This window comes from Macrosteles quadrilineatus, unplaced genomic scaffold, assembly GCF_028750875.1.
Source record: "Macrosteles quadrilineatus isolate MER2022 unplaced genomic scaffold, UCM_ALF_1.0 Scaffold_6__1_contigs__length_79288215, whole genome shotgun sequence".
Lineage (NCBI taxonomy): Eukaryota > Metazoa > Arthropoda > Insecta > Hemiptera > Cicadellidae > Macrosteles > Macrosteles quadrilineatus.
Window position 1 is genome coordinate 13,304,700 of NW_026542599.1, and position 15,606 is coordinate 13,320,305.

At 33.9% G+C, this 15,606-nt stretch overlaps 1 protein-coding gene across 2 annotated transcripts in view; it reads right to left on the reverse strand.

Annotated features, from left to right (window-relative positions):
* Window positions 1–141: 141 nt before the first annotated feature.
* LOC128996326 (polyadenylate-binding protein 2-B) overlaps window positions 142–15,606 on the reverse strand; it is a 28,669-nt gene continuing 13,204 nt past the window's right edge. Inside the window, exons 2-7 of one of the 2 annotated variants that reach the window (XM_054421580.1) lie at window positions 12,720–12,846; window positions 11,438–11,552; window positions 6,770–6,837; window positions 4,137–4,331; window positions 3,433–3,560; window positions 142–428 (exon numbers count right to left, since the gene is read on the reverse strand). In XM_054421580.1, the coding sequence (XP_054277555.1) occupies window positions 401–428; window positions 3,433–3,560; window positions 4,137–4,331; window positions 6,770–6,837; window positions 11,438–11,552; window positions 12,720–12,842 (657 nt within the window). In that variant the 5' untranslated portion in view covers window positions 12,843–12,846 and the 3' untranslated portion in view covers window positions 142–400. Of the gene's footprint in view, window positions 432–3,432; window positions 3,561–4,136; window positions 4,332–6,769; window positions 6,838–11,437; window positions 11,553–12,719; window positions 12,847–15,606 lie in introns of both variants that reach the window. The other variant, XM_054421579.1, reaches the window with a different exon arrangement.

Consider the following 15,606-nt stretch of genomic DNA (forward strand, 5'->3'; position numbering starts at 1 on the left):
ACCGAGCAGCACATCGTGGAACCTTTCTTTGACAGTAGATATTTATTCTAAAGTAATTATAAATCGTACACAATTTGTAAAGGTTGCAAAAAGAATACAAACATTTGTTCAAAAAAGTGTATTTAAAGATTTTACCATTTACATGTTAAAACTAAAGGAAATTTCTGATAATCATAAATTGATGTAAAAGTGAAAACTTTGCACATTACAATAGCCTATACAACACAGGAACAAATTTTTGCATACAGTTAAAGTTGAAATGTTTTCTGATTGGTGGTTCTGAAAGTTTTGTCTTTAGGCAAAAGGCAATAAAACATGCATCGTCAAAGATGAAATTAAAATCACATTCTTTTGGCTGAATTGACGTACCAACAAAGTTACAAAGAATCTACACATGAAATCAATACGGAAAATAGTATGATCCTCGCCTTCTGGAACAAACAACAAATACAGTTAGTAATAAGTATAATATTGAGAATATAGAGCCCTTTACTACTTTACTCACTTCCCAACCTACCCTCCTGACGACAAAGACCTTAGTGTGAGTCAAGGCTTGGTCGGAGAAGGGTGATATTTCCTGCATGTGGAGAAATATTCTCAGTTTGAGTAGTACAATCTGTTGTACAGTACAGGTGGTGCGATCTTTCGTCTGTAAAACCACGCCCTTATTTAGTCTGTAGGGGACACTCTTGAATATAGTAGTTAGTTATGTAATTATTGCATATACAGGGTGGCTGAAAAGTAACTTGCACCCCCCCTTAACTATTCAACCATTTGAGATATTTGAAATCGGTTTGCGGCAACCTTCTTAGATATGAGGGGCTACAATAATTATGGTCAATTTTGAAAATTTTGCCCTTAGGGGTAGCGTGGGTAGAGGGTACCGTAGCTCAAAATTTTCGAATGACAAGTATAGTCGAGTTTGGTATCATTTTACAGGTCTTGACGAAACAAAAAAATTGACATAAAGAAAACCAAAATCGGCTCACTAATAACAAAATGGCGCCCTAAAACGTTTCAAATCCAAATAACCATGAGGGTGGCAAAAAAATTAACTTGCACCCTCTTTAACTTTTTAACTATTTGAGATATTTGAAATCGGTTTGCGGCAACTTGTTTGGAAATGAATGGCTACAATAATTATGGTCAGTTTTGAAAATGTTGCCCTTAGGGGTAACGGGGGTATGGGGTAGCTCGAAATTTTCAAATAGCAAGTATAGTCGAGTTTGGTATCATTTTACAGGTCTTGACGAAACATAACAAATTATATAAAGAAAATAGAAATCGGACCATTAATAACAAAATGGCAGCTAAAAATGATTGAGACAATGGTTATTTAAAGTAATTTTGAACTGGCATTTTGTTATTAATGGTCCGATTTCTATTTCCTTTATGTTAATTGTTATGTTTCGTCAAGACCTACAAAATGATACTAAACTCGACTATACTTGCTATTTGAAAATTTTGAGCTACCCCCTACCACCGCTACCCCTAAGGGCAAAATTTTCAAAGCTTACCATAACTATTGTAGCCCTTCATATCCAAACAAGTTGCCGCAAACCGATTTCAAATATCTCAAATAGTTAAAAAGTTAATGAGGGTGCAAGTTAATTTTTTTGCCACCCTCATGGTTATTTGGATTTGAAACGTTTTAGGGCGCCATTTTGTTATTAGTGAGCCGATTTTGGTTTTCTTTATGTCAATTTTTATGTTTCGTCAAGACCTGTAAAATGATACCAAACTCGACTATACTTGTCGTTTGAAAATTTTGAGCTACCCTCTACCCCCGCTACCCCTAAGAGCAAAATTTTCAAAATTGACCATAATTATTGTAGCCCCTCATATCTAAGAAGGTTGCCGCAAACCAATTTCAAATATCTCAAATGGTTGAAAAGTTAAGGGGAGGTGCAAGTTACTTTTCAGCCACCCTGTATATTAGTAAAAGATAACACTTGTTGGAGTGATTTGAATCACTGATTGGTGAGTGAATAGTGAACGACTTCAACATGTGCTTATTGAACACAAAGCATCTCTCATGGTTGACACTAACTCGGTGCTTATGGAAGACTTGTGTCCCAGAATTTGACGACGTCACTTTCTGGTCATTTTATCTTTTTATACACTTGAGTTCGGCTAATCCGAGCTAAGTGGGACCAATTACACTTTCCTACACAATAGTTGGTGATTAGGAAAAGTCACTCGGGGCTATACTATATGGTTTAAAAATCATCTGTTGTGTTTTAAAGCAATGCAATAAATTACCCAACAGAAGAAAACTTGAAGCACATTCAGTGAAGAGGAACAAGTATAGGTAGAAAAAAGAATAACCTGGTTGGATAGCAGGAACAAAATAGAAATAAAATGGTTGGTTTATACTCTTATTTTTATATATACTAGAGGTCATCTAGTGGTAAAAAACTCGACCAAAAATATGTAATGTACAGACATATTTCACCCCACATTGTAAATAAAACATGTGATTGGAATTTCTTCCATTTGTTTTCCATTTTTTTTATGTTTCGTTGTTATTTCGTCAGCAGCATGGCAACCCATAAGGCCCATGTTAATTTTGTTAACATTTTAAATTCATTTTTGTGCTTATTTTTTTGCCTATTTTAATTTATAAAGGGATTCTGGCCATCTACAGGAAAATAATTTTCCAACAATATGCGTAGATGTTCCCTGTGATGTATACGAGCTGAGAAAAAAGGTTTAAAAAAAAAATGCTTGCCTATTAATATACAGATTTATTTCCAACAAATACAAATTTACAAAACTCATACAATTTAGAAAAAAGAGCCATTTGTGGCTTGTCTGCAGCAATTATTACAATTTTTGTTATATCACAGTTTGCTTTTTTATTCAATAAGTATTTTTTTCCCTTGTTTAACTTTAAATAAACTATACTATGTCACAGAATACAATATGAAGTCATGTGCGGTGGTAGGCTAAAAAGAACGTTCGGATAAACTGCGAAGAAGTGAAGGTAGACGATGGTGAGGGAAATGTGTAATATATTGAAAACAGCTGTTTATTGTCTTATGTTTACGTTGTTATGTAAATAAATAATGTTATGTTTTTTTTGTGTGGTAACCCCTAATATAATCAGAATCAGTGACTGATGTAACCCCCGAATAAAGTCAGTGACATAGGAATATCAGTGACTGATGATTCCCTAACTAAATACGAAACTGTACCTAACCCGCTAGGTGAAACCAGTGTAGCCTCCTAAAATAAAAACAGTATCTTTGTTGGTCCGCTATTAAAATTAGTGACTTCTGTGAACCCTTCATATCAGATATTTCTTAAATGAAATGTATATATTTCTTAAATTTAGTGACCAGTAGATTCCCTGTTCAAACTACATGCTGGTGGGTCCTCAGTAGTAACACAACACAACACACACAATGCAATGTTCACACGGCACATTACCTTGGTCTTCTGACTGGCCGATAGCCGTAGTAAGACCCACGAGACGACCGACCACGCGCTCTCCCACCTCTGTAAGGACCTCTGTTGGTGGAGCTCAATCCTGGGCGGTTGGTCCTCTTGGGGTTTACCTGGATACATTTCTCATTAGATATTGGAAAAACAATTTGGATCAATGGAATTTAGGAGATGTATTTTAGATATTAAGGCATTAACACAATCACTTACAAGTGACATGATATCATATTGTAAAGGAGTGTGTTAGCACAATCACTAAGAAATCACACATATAGAAGAGTGGGATGGTTCGTAGGGAACATGTTAAAGAAAAAAATCGATAATTATAGTTTTATTGTGGTTTGTTTGTTGAGGTTTTACCTGATATGAATTCACATCTTGAACAATCGGTCTACCAGTGCCACTTGTGATGTGTCAGAACCTAATTTTCATTGATAAATAAAAGAAAAGCTGTTTTGGAATCTATCAAAAACCTGAATATCTCCAAAAGCTTTTAAATTACTGACTTGAGAGTAAATTTGTAAACAAATTACAAAATGGCGGATAGCAACTCAATCAAGCCCAAAATAAACAAAACTACTGAACATTTAAAATTTTATTTGAAATCAGTTCCTGTAAAGCAGCTATATGCATATTTCTGACACCTTGTGTATGTTTAAAAAAAGAATTTTACTGTAAAGATTTCTCACCTTGATCTGTCGTCCTCGAAACAAGGACTCGTCCAATGCCATAGCTGTTTGCACTGAATCTCTCTCGGCAAACTCAATGTAAGCAAATCCTTTTGGGTGACCGTCAAACTTGTTACACAGAATTGTAACTCTGTTAATAGATCCACATCCGTGGAAATGCTGTTCCAGTTCTTCAGCTGTTGCTCCGTAATCAACCTTTAACAATTGTAATGTTAAAACTTTACAATACCAGGTTCAAGAAGCTTAAATGAGCTTTAAAAAGACGGTTTTCGCTTTTATTAAGCTGTTTGGATGTTAGTCAGAACTATGTGTGGAACATTATAAGGGAAGGGGTGACATGGTGAGGAAAAATAATAGTTTACTGGATTCTGGTTGATTTTTAGTGCCAGTAGGGGGATGCAAATTCACAAAAATAATGTCTCAGTTTTGCAGCATAACACGCTACTGGTTTACCTTTGACACTAGAATGTCAATATTCTTTACAGATCGAGAAATATTATTAAAAAGTGGCCCGTGAGCAATTTGAGAATTTTAACACGTTCGCTACTGCCCATCAAATGGCAGGCGTAGCCCCAGTGCGGCGCAGCCCGCAGCGTCGAACAAACCCGATTGCCGGGTGATTGGCTTTCATATTTCAGTATGACGAATATCAAATAACGTGTGGTGATGTCCTGTTTCATGACAAGAGTCGACGTAGTTTGCTAAACACCCACAGTAGATGCCATTATTTTACAATAAAACAAAACTAACATAGCACAAAATTACAGTTAACAAACGTAATGAGTGAGTCAAAATCCGACAGGTATAGTTTTGGAACGAGTAACGATAATTACAAATGGATCGCAACACAAAACTGCCACTGTCATACACGAAGCACGGACAAAAATACTCCGACCTACACCGGAGTGCGGCTGCACTCAAACGGAATAAGTTTGGCGGGTGCACATTACCGCCCGGGCGGCGCGCCGCAGCGTGGCGGGGCTACCGCCCGGGCGGTAACCCGCAGCAAACAGTATAATATAGGGTTTGAAATTTGTTTTTGAGGCATAAAACATATCATGCAAAAACCTTTTACATTTCAAAGATCATGTTTGTTTAAGATAAACAATAAATTAATAAGATAAACAAGATTAAGATACACAAATAAAAAAATAATTTTATGTTAGGCCTAATTTCCTGTGTAAGGAATAAGCTATTACCGTCTAGGTCCCTTGGTAAGACAAAGACAACTTTAGTTTTTCATTTTGATCCCCCAGAGGGCATAAACACCATCCATTCAAATTCATATATTAATAATGTGTGTGTCTGTCTGTTAGCATGATAACTCAAACTAATACAGTACTATCCAATTTTGATGAAATTCGGTACAAACCTGTAAGCCCATGTTTATTCGAAAGTTCACGAATCAGCATGATCGGACTATAGAAATGGTGTTTTATTGGGTAAAAAAAATGTATTTCTCCTTTTTTTACCATATACAATTTGTCAGATGCTTTCCATTATATGTAGAGCTCAGTATAAAATAATTTTGTATATTTATAGTTGTTTTCTAATAGATTTGGAGAGAATTTCAAACAACCGTAATTTATTTAGATCAAATTTAGTAAATTTATTTATTTTATACCAAGCTATAAACAAAAAAAAAACATGTTTTATGACATTCCTAGGAGCAGCAAACCTAAGTACTCAATCAACCCAATGTCATTTAAATAGGAAATAAATCTAACATCTTTCAGGAAATATTTCAGTATAGACATTCGACCATGAAAAGAAAGGAAATTCACTTAGTCAGTAGGACGGCTGATAAATGGGTGTTACAGATAAAATAACAGTCATAATATCCTATTACTTTTAAAAGAGTCGACTCAAAGATTTTGGAAATACTCACGATGTACATAACAGTTCGATAAAATCAACATTTCTTGTAAATATAAATATATCTTATAATTTTTCAAAAGCTGATATTGTTTTTTAGCATTTTTTACAAATGTTTCCCCACTCATAGCCGCATTAGTTTGAACATAATAACGATTATAAATTCTTGAAAAAACATTATTCCTATTTCTTCTACTTGGTGGTGTTCTATAACTTTACTATGTTTCCATATTTTGCAAATCGGCTCTTTCAATGATTGTTCAAGAAATGCAACACAGGGTTGATTCAGTTTTCTTTTTAGTCTATCAAATTGTCCAGGCTTTCTTGTTTTTTTCCATTGTAATATTTACGCCAACCCAAACCCTATTAGTAAATATTTTATTTTAACCAAGTCAGTAAATGTTTGTAGCACACGTTTCCTTAAATCACAACTAAAATCTTAACAGGAATTAAATTATCCAGCTAATCATAATGTAAACAAATATGGTCTTCATACGGATAACATGGGAACTTTAAAAGCCACTGGGGCAGAGCCTAAGGGACTTTTTCAAAAATGTAAGGTCAGTTTTCCAATCTACACACACACACCTAGACGGACATTTTGGTATATAACATGTGGGGTCAAGTCTTAAAACAAAAAAGCCTTATTGTTTACAAAGTTTCATGTAGGGTATTAATAATATAGATACAGCTAATTTAAAAAGTGAAAAGCTAGATAAACCATTAACATCAAATTAACAAGCTATAAAAATACTTACATTTCCGACATATATTGATCTGTTATCAACCTCTATCTTTTCTTCAATGGATAAATTCATAGGGCTTGCTGAAAAATAACTTAAGTTGTTAATGAGACATCCAACAATTCATGGTGAACAACAAATTTGCCACGGTTCCTGGGTTCTGACAATTAGAAAATGTCAAGACTTTTAAATACAAAATATAAGAATTTTTATAATATTAATTATTGGTTTTGACTTTTAGTGCCATTGACACTGACTGATTCCTTCCTATTTCTTAAGTCTTTTGTCAGATTTTAGACCGCTAAAAAATGTTGTTTGCCTACCTCTTTACATGTAGGTGAATTCTTTTACATTGCAATTAATTTAAGTACCAGGATCAGAAATAGCATTGATTAAAATTGTTTTGAAGACGAGTGCTTTTGACAAATCTTAGTACGAGGTATTTTTTAGTCAATTGTGGATTAACAAACAATGGCAATAAACTTCTTTAAGATTTATATAGCCGGGTTCTGCATCTAAAAAATCTTGTATTCTTGCAAACAAAATATAGTGAGGCTGTCATAGTCAGAAACAAAAATGTATAAATAACCTGTCTATTTCTTGTGTTACACCAATTAGCTAATTAGCTGTCCCAAGAAAAGTAGTTAACAGCACTCATTGGCTATGTGCTCTTCATAATTCGAAACTCGGCAACAGATCCAAAAGACTGATAATCTTTCTGTCTCTGTTAACTTTCAATAAATACACTTAGGCTAACCTATTCCAGTCAATACAATTAATAGTCCATTACTTTTGAAGAACTGTTCCACTAACGTTTAAAAGCAAGAGGCAATTCTAAATTAGAAAAGACATAAAAAAGACTTTGGTGAGGAAGGGATGGGTTCGATTCCCAACACATGTACATAATATATGGGTTTGGACTGCTTTCCCTAAAAGTGTTATTTGAGTATTAAGTATAATGTACTGCCTCTCATGAAAGATTCCCTGGGGTAACAGACATCAAGGAGAAAAGTGAATCATATGATGAAACCTAACCAATAACCATCCTTAAGAGAAAGATTTTCTCTTCTCAAGTGGGGAAGATCGAATTACATTGACTTTGATTGTCCATCCAAATATTTGACTTATTTGAGCCATTGCTCTCACCGTCCTATTTTGTGGGGAAGGCTATTTATGCCATGAACATGAACAATGTTCAGCCACATGCGAATACAACATTCAGCAACACATACTATTGGCAAAGCAGTAATACAAAGAACTTATGTGTTTACTCTTCTTACTGCCGACAATATGATAAGCAATGTTGTTTCTGCTCCACACTTTAGTTGACGTCTTTGAAAGGCTCAAAAGTCAGAGATGAAAAGTGAATTCCCAGATAGCCTACTTAAGATGGTTACTTTCCCATCTAACATAATTTTGAATCATGTCTTCAATTGATACCTTCCTCAAGTGTGAAAGCATTAAATTTATACTATGATCCTCTATGTTGAAAGAGAAAATATTTATCAATTCTAACTAAAATTCCTAAATGGACACTCAAAAGTACCGTTAGTGCGGAAGTTTAGTTTACGCTGCTGAGTGATTACCAGTGTGACAGTCCAGCTACTAATGTCATAATTTGTTTAAAACCTCCCATAGAACAACTGTACTTGAAAGATCTTCCAAGAGGCGCAAGTAAAGGCGGCTTCACACGCAGCGATATACATGAAGGCCTATCTCAAGAAGCCCAACCTCGAGGAATGTCTCAAAGTGTGTACATGGAGAAATTTGAAATTTGATGAGTTATGTTATACCTGCCACTCTGACGTCTGGAGGCAAAAAATTTGGTATGGTCTGCCTCAAGGTTAGTTGTCTCAAAAGGCGGTAGGAACGTGTGGAGGGTACTTCAGGCGATCAGTAGTCAGTGTTTTGTGTTGTACTTGAGAGGTTTATTTTCTTAAAATAATTTGTATAACATAGAGCCTGGGAAGATATGACAGCAGACAATTTTAAATCTTCGTATCATCTTCCTGTAGCCAAAAATTGCAATGTGGCACCCATTCGTTCATGAGGCGACATTGCCGTCTTCATTATGGTATCTTTTTTTGAAAGGCGTCACCAATGTTCGGACAAAATCTGTTTATTTAATACACTTATTATTTACATGTGAATTAACTTTTCTTTTCTGAAACCAATCTTTAGCCTATAACTTTTTCCTCGCTTTATTTTCACCACATTTAATAGGCCTAGTTAAGAACAAAGCATTTTGACGCTATTTTGAAGAAACTGGAGTGCCTCAATGCTGGCCTTTGTATAATACGTAGTGTGTGGAGACTACCCATTCCTATTTCTAGGTACGTCATAAGGCCTGGCACCTTGAGGCAAGCCCAGCCTTAACATTGTCCACATATTTTTCCTATGAAACCACGTTTTAGCAGCAGAAAATGTCGGTAGAGACGATGCTCCTAGATGTTCATGAGGAACAGTCTTCTTGCACAGTAACCACTTCAACCATCTTGTTTCTTTAAGGTTACTGGCTACTAGTACCTTACAGATACTCGGCCCGGAGTGTCGGTTGTTCGGCTTTCAAACATGCTATTTAACTTTGCAATCCTTGTAACCAATTTGGGAATAAATATTAAAGATGCCCATCACACTTGGTTCAACATTGGGTGATCTTTATCTGATAAATGTGCCTTCTGACATTATTTCAGTGGACCAAACAATCAATTGAGATTTATCTAAAGAAAATCTAAAACCTCCAGTCAAGACCTGGTGAAACAAATTTAATTTTGTTTAAGACCTCAAACGATTACAGCAATTTCTGAGTAGTCATATGCAGATAACATTAGTTGAAGTGATTTATTTCACATTTTTCTCACTTGTACAACCTTGTACAAGATTTGTAGCCTTGAAATATTTGTATTCTTTTTTATTCATCACAAAGATATTTAATTGTTCTTAAATTCCATACTCTTGAAGCTGTGTCAAATATTTACTAAGGATTTATTAGTGTAGGCCTATGTCATATTTCATTTTCACAGCATTGATTGCAGCATATTGTGAATGCATTTAACAAAGCCCATAACAGCAACGTTTCATTACTTGCTTAGAAAGAAGACATTTTTGTTACTTTAACTGTGAGAACAATTTATTTTAAACACCGAGCACAAAGAAATGTGAGATAGCTTTCTTTATAAAACTTCCATTTTTGCTCTTTGAAATTTGCTAATCTTCTCAAATCATAATTATTTCACAAGATGCCTATTGACTGTTTAATTTAAGGGTTTAGGTCAAAACAACAAAGTCAGGTTTAATAGAGTACATATTCAATGAAATACATCCAGTGGAGAATATATTTATTTGTAAGTAACAAATTTTAGTTTAACATAAAATAAATGTTATATTGTTTGGAGAAAAATGTAGTATTAGTTAATTAGCCTACATACCAGATTTATATAACCAAATAACAGGTACAAAAAGTCAATCTAGATACTTTTTGTGTTGGAATAGAGTCCTGTTTTTCTTTATTGTATTTTTTTCAATTTTTTATCTTTTTATTTTTTTCTTTTGTATTTTTTTCTTTTGTATTTTTTATATTTTGTTTTGTACTTTTTCTTTCTTTTGTATATTTTTATATTTTGTTTTGTATTTTTTTATATCTTTTTGTATTTTTTATCTTTTTTTTTTGTTTTTTTATCTTTTGTATTTTTGTTTTTTATCTTTTGTTTTTTTTATTTTTTATCTTTTTATCTTGTTTTTTTTTTGTTTTTTATCTTTTATTTTTTTCTTTTCTTTTTTGTCTTTTGTATTTTTTTATATTTTTGTTTTTTTAGTACTTTTTTTTGTAGATATTTTCAGCATGGACACACCACTGTTTTTGCTCACACAAAAAGTATTTACATAAAGTAAATAATATTTAACAGTGTAAGTTTACTAATTTCAGCAGCACTAATTAGCCTATACTACACATTAGACTTAACATTATGATTCAAATATTATAATAATTTGACAAAGCGGATTTTATTTATATTAGCATGTTTTACAAAGCCAAATTTTTTTAAATTGGAAATTTGACCGTTGCCAATAAGAAACGAGCAAAAACTATTCTAACGCTAAATTTTGCAGCACTCTTGTTTAACTTTTTCAGAATTGTGGTCTCTATGGATAAAAAACTCATCCAAAGTACCGGGATGGAAATATATAGTGACTTCCAACTATAATTTAAAACATCTCTAACTACCAGGTAGGTAAACTCAAAATCATCTTTGAAAGTTGAAACTAGTTTGTTTCATTACAGTATTCTATTAGCAGTCAGGAATTACACATTGTTGACATAAAATCTGTCAAGGGTTAGATTTAATCTAATCAAACTGGAGAAAGTAAGCTAGATAATTTACTACAGTTATCAATGGTTTAGTGGAAATAATTCCTTTGGGAATTCAGAGATACACTTTCAGTAAATTTTATTTTTCCCATCAAAAATATAAGGTGAATCTTATGCGCTTGATCTGATGGTCAATTTCGCCTCCATAAGAAACAAGCTTCCTTAACAAACTTTAATCAAACAAACTTTGCAAGTATCCTGCTTAACTGCTCAACCAAACTTTTCCCTGATAGACCAGTAAGAAACTGTCAATCCTCTACTTGCGATCCTATTCCATCCCGGTAAAACAAATAAATCAAATGAAGATATGATCTCACTGATTGATGGAGGACTGCCTAGGTTCATCTGCTTATCCACTTCTGATTGTAGCTGCTTCAACTTCTCCGCTTCTTCCTTCATCTCTCGCACTCTTGCTTTGATCGCTTCCAACTCCTAAAACAGTTTAAAAAATGTAAAAATCTATATCTTTGACGATTATATAGATAATCTTGATAGGTACTTTCCTGTTAAAGGGAACATTCACTATTATCGATGATTTTTTTTTATATATATCGATATTTTTATTTTCCTTTACGATCCACATGCCTTCTGTTTTAATATCTTCAAATGTGTTTAAATTACAAATTGACACCTGATTTGTTTAGGCAAAAATAACATACACCTATTATGGATTTAGAAATGAAACTGTCCTAAACTAAGTAGTCCTTAACATAACTAACCAAACTTGCTGTGCGATTTCAAAATTCTGTTTGATGACAGAAAAGGCATGTGGGGAATTTTGAAATGTTACAGCAAGTTTGGTTAGTTAGGTTAGGTACGTTTACAACAGTTTCATTTAATTTTTTTAGTAGCTCCCTTCGCATACTCCCTTCTACTAAGGGAGTATGTTTTATCTTCACTAAAAGGGAGAATGGTTTCACTTCCTTAAAAATATCGATATTTTGGATAGAAAAATATAATATTGATATATAAAAAAAAATCATCGGTAATAAGTTTAAGTTAATGAAATTATTTACCCTCTTAGGTCTATACTACAGTATATTCTCTCTGAATTATGTGTCAAAGGGGTTATAAATATTATACCGAAGGGCAACTAACCGACATCCTGCCAGCACACCACAATACGGCAAAGAGCTGTTCAAGTAAACAAGAAAAACATACTTGCTGCTCACAGGAAATGATTATTTTGATTAGGGAAAAAGATATGAATATAAAGGGGAAAGCTTCCAAACAGAAAATTGGAACAAAACAAATTGGCCTTGTAAGAAAACAAGAATACCATAATAGTAATATTTCTCGAAAAATTAATATGTTAGTAAAGTTTAATCGATTTTAAAACAATACGTTTTAACATTAATTTTCACAGGGAGTCACCCATGTATCAAATTGTTACTAGGAACTAGTAAGCACCAGAATCAAAGTTACTACCAGTGACATACAAATCAAAAAATTATGAACACCTAGACTAATCAAACAAACGGTTTTTAAATACATGTTCCAGGAGTAAAACAAAAATGTAATTTATGTACGTATGTATGTGTGTATGTGTGTAAGTTATGTTTATGTAATATTGTAAAACATTGGTTTCCGGTTACTTACAGGATCGTCCACACGGTTGGATCTAAGGCTGTCATCATTGCCATCCGTATCCTCAGTGACTTCAGTGTCTTGTCCGTTGTCCATCTGCTCAAACACATCGTCTACTCCAGCCTCTTCGCCCATCTTCCTGTAATGAAAACATTCATTTAGGTGAACATTACAATTAACTGAGGTTTAAACATGGATTTAAACCACGCAAAAATCTATGTTTGAAAATTTCACCATTTTCTTTTGTCCTAACACGCTAGGCCCGGGCTTGGTTTGCAAATTACTTCAGGCTAGGGGTTGTGGCATTATCACTAAGATCAAATCCATTGGTGACTTTGCGGGATTTAAACTTGAGACCTCAGGGACCACTAAACCAGCTCCCTCTCTCTAAAATTTTACCATGGTAAATAATAATTTGAAGGGTTTCAATGACCAGTCAGTAATAAAGCTACATAGATCATCTTACAACATTCTACACTCATCCTTCACTCTTATTTGGGTTAAAATACACACCTGGACCTAGGTAGTGTCCCCATCTTATATTGATAATGATGTTTTCCTTATTTAAATAACATCAAGTTAAATGAGTAGGCTTACTTAGGTTTGGTGCTACAGGAAAGATAACTCACATCTTTTATTGAACTGTTAATAGCTTAGTATGAAATGAATTTGTCAAATTTGATCAAAATATATCCATAAACAAGCTAACAACAAGGGTTTACTTATTCTCCATTAAAATAACATCGTAATTTTAAATTTATATATTTTGAAATAATCCCTGCAATAATTAGTTTAGACGTACAATAACGCTTCAATTTACAAAATTGTTTAATTTTTATTCTTACAAGATGGCTGTAATGAAAACTAGGCAGTATTAAGAGAAGGAGTAAATAAATATTTTTAAGCATTCAAAAAATACCCTTTACACCTTAGAACTTACTCTTCATTAGCCGATCTTGCTGCTTCGCGATCAAATTAACAGAACTACACTCCAGAACACTTCTATGACTCCATTTAAACTGAATGGTTATAATAAATGTCCATTTATAAATCGGACGGTGGCGTCGTCCTGTATTCCAGCTGTTAGGTCACGAATTGTGGATATTTATAGGCATGCACTGTGGATGTGATGCTCCCTGGTGTAGATTCGGATAATTAGACCAATTTGTTAATTACAAGGACAAAATTTGGTTTGGATAAACTGTAGGTCTCTTAGTTGACATTGGCTGTATGGGCAATTTATTTATTTATTAACAGCTGTGTCTAAGGAACGTACATGCCTTTGTCACTAACATGACTACAAGATCGTACCACTCATCCTACACTCGCATTTGGGTTTAAATAAGCACATAGTGGCATCCCCATCTTAAATAATTGATCTGATTGATGTAATTGGTCTAAACACAATTTAATAGTCCACCAATTAGTAATAACCCACATATTTTTCTTCTCGCACATAAAATCAACATACACAATGGTCTGAATGAAATTATGTTACAGAAACTAATTATTTATGTAATTAATATCCATGTTTGAGTTCCTGAGCTGTTAGGCATAATGCAAGGCTAAATTACTTACGTAATCCAGTAACAAGCTCAACAATATTGAAATTACAGGTTTTCAGTACTGGCCAAGAGTGAAAAGCCTTAAATATTTTTACATTTTATTCAGCTCGCTCAACAAAATGTTTACTCTATGCAAAGTTGTCGGTGTCAACTTTTGCCAGGGCCTTATCAATAGTAGGCCTAGTTATTGTGCTAGAGGGCGAAAAATGTCGCTATCACGGAGCTGGTTTTTTTACCGTAACAAGTAGCCAGAACCAGCGGAAAACTAGTATAGTGTGACTATTCCTCCAGCTGCTAGAAACATTGGCATGAGCTGGTATCTCTGGCCGCTGGAGGTTTTAAACTAGGTTTAACATTCCAAGCGCTTGAAGAACCACTAGCAGGTCACGTGACCACCCAGCTGTGGGCTCTAGCACCATTCCAGCTCTGTCTGACAGTATCGTGCTGGCTCTTGCAATAAGAAAATGAATTTAAATTAATTTAACAAATTAAACTAATTAAGAACAAATTTAAAACTTCATGTTTAGACATTTTTTTTTCATAAATTGCCATAATTTTCTCATTGTTACGATTGTTACATCTCACCTATATAAACTAAATAAATTTGATTTTTTGTGATGCTAAAAGATAAAGAACTTTTGTTATAGGCCTACCACAACTTATTCAATTTTAATTTGTTAATTTACAATTTCGTAGTACTTTACTAGCGGTGAAAAAAACAGCTCCATGTGACAGGGGCTTAAATAGCTGAGTAGTTATCATGCTCTGCTCAGTACAATCAGAGGGTCGCTGGTTCAATCCTGAGAAGACTGTACCTTATTGAAAGTTCAAAACTGGACCCAGCAGTCCTTGATCATTGGGCTTTTAATAGATTATCCTTTCTAATGGAACAAAGCTACACTGATTATCTCACTCACTCTATCTTCAACAAATATTCATATCTTTTCCATCCATTTTCACCACTCCAGGAAGTGACAATGATATAAATACCACTACTAGTGAACTAGTGGACGAGCTGCAGGTAAAAAACAGCTGGTAGCTAGTATATTTTTGTGCCCCGTTTAATCAAGCTCTGCTTGATTTAGTCTCATAGGAATACCTGTCAGGTTAGTTCCATAACTTATGTTTAAATATTGTGATCTGCCACTGCAAATTTAAAATCTGGTATAATTTACTTTATAGTAGGCAAACATGTACGGCAACATTCAATCTCGAACCCCAAAAAATTGTTTTGTGATACTGTGTCAATTTTGTGAGGCAAGGATAAAAGATTTAAAACTGTAAAAATTTTGCTTTTCCTGCAAACATTAAAACTGAAAGATTTTTTGAAACTG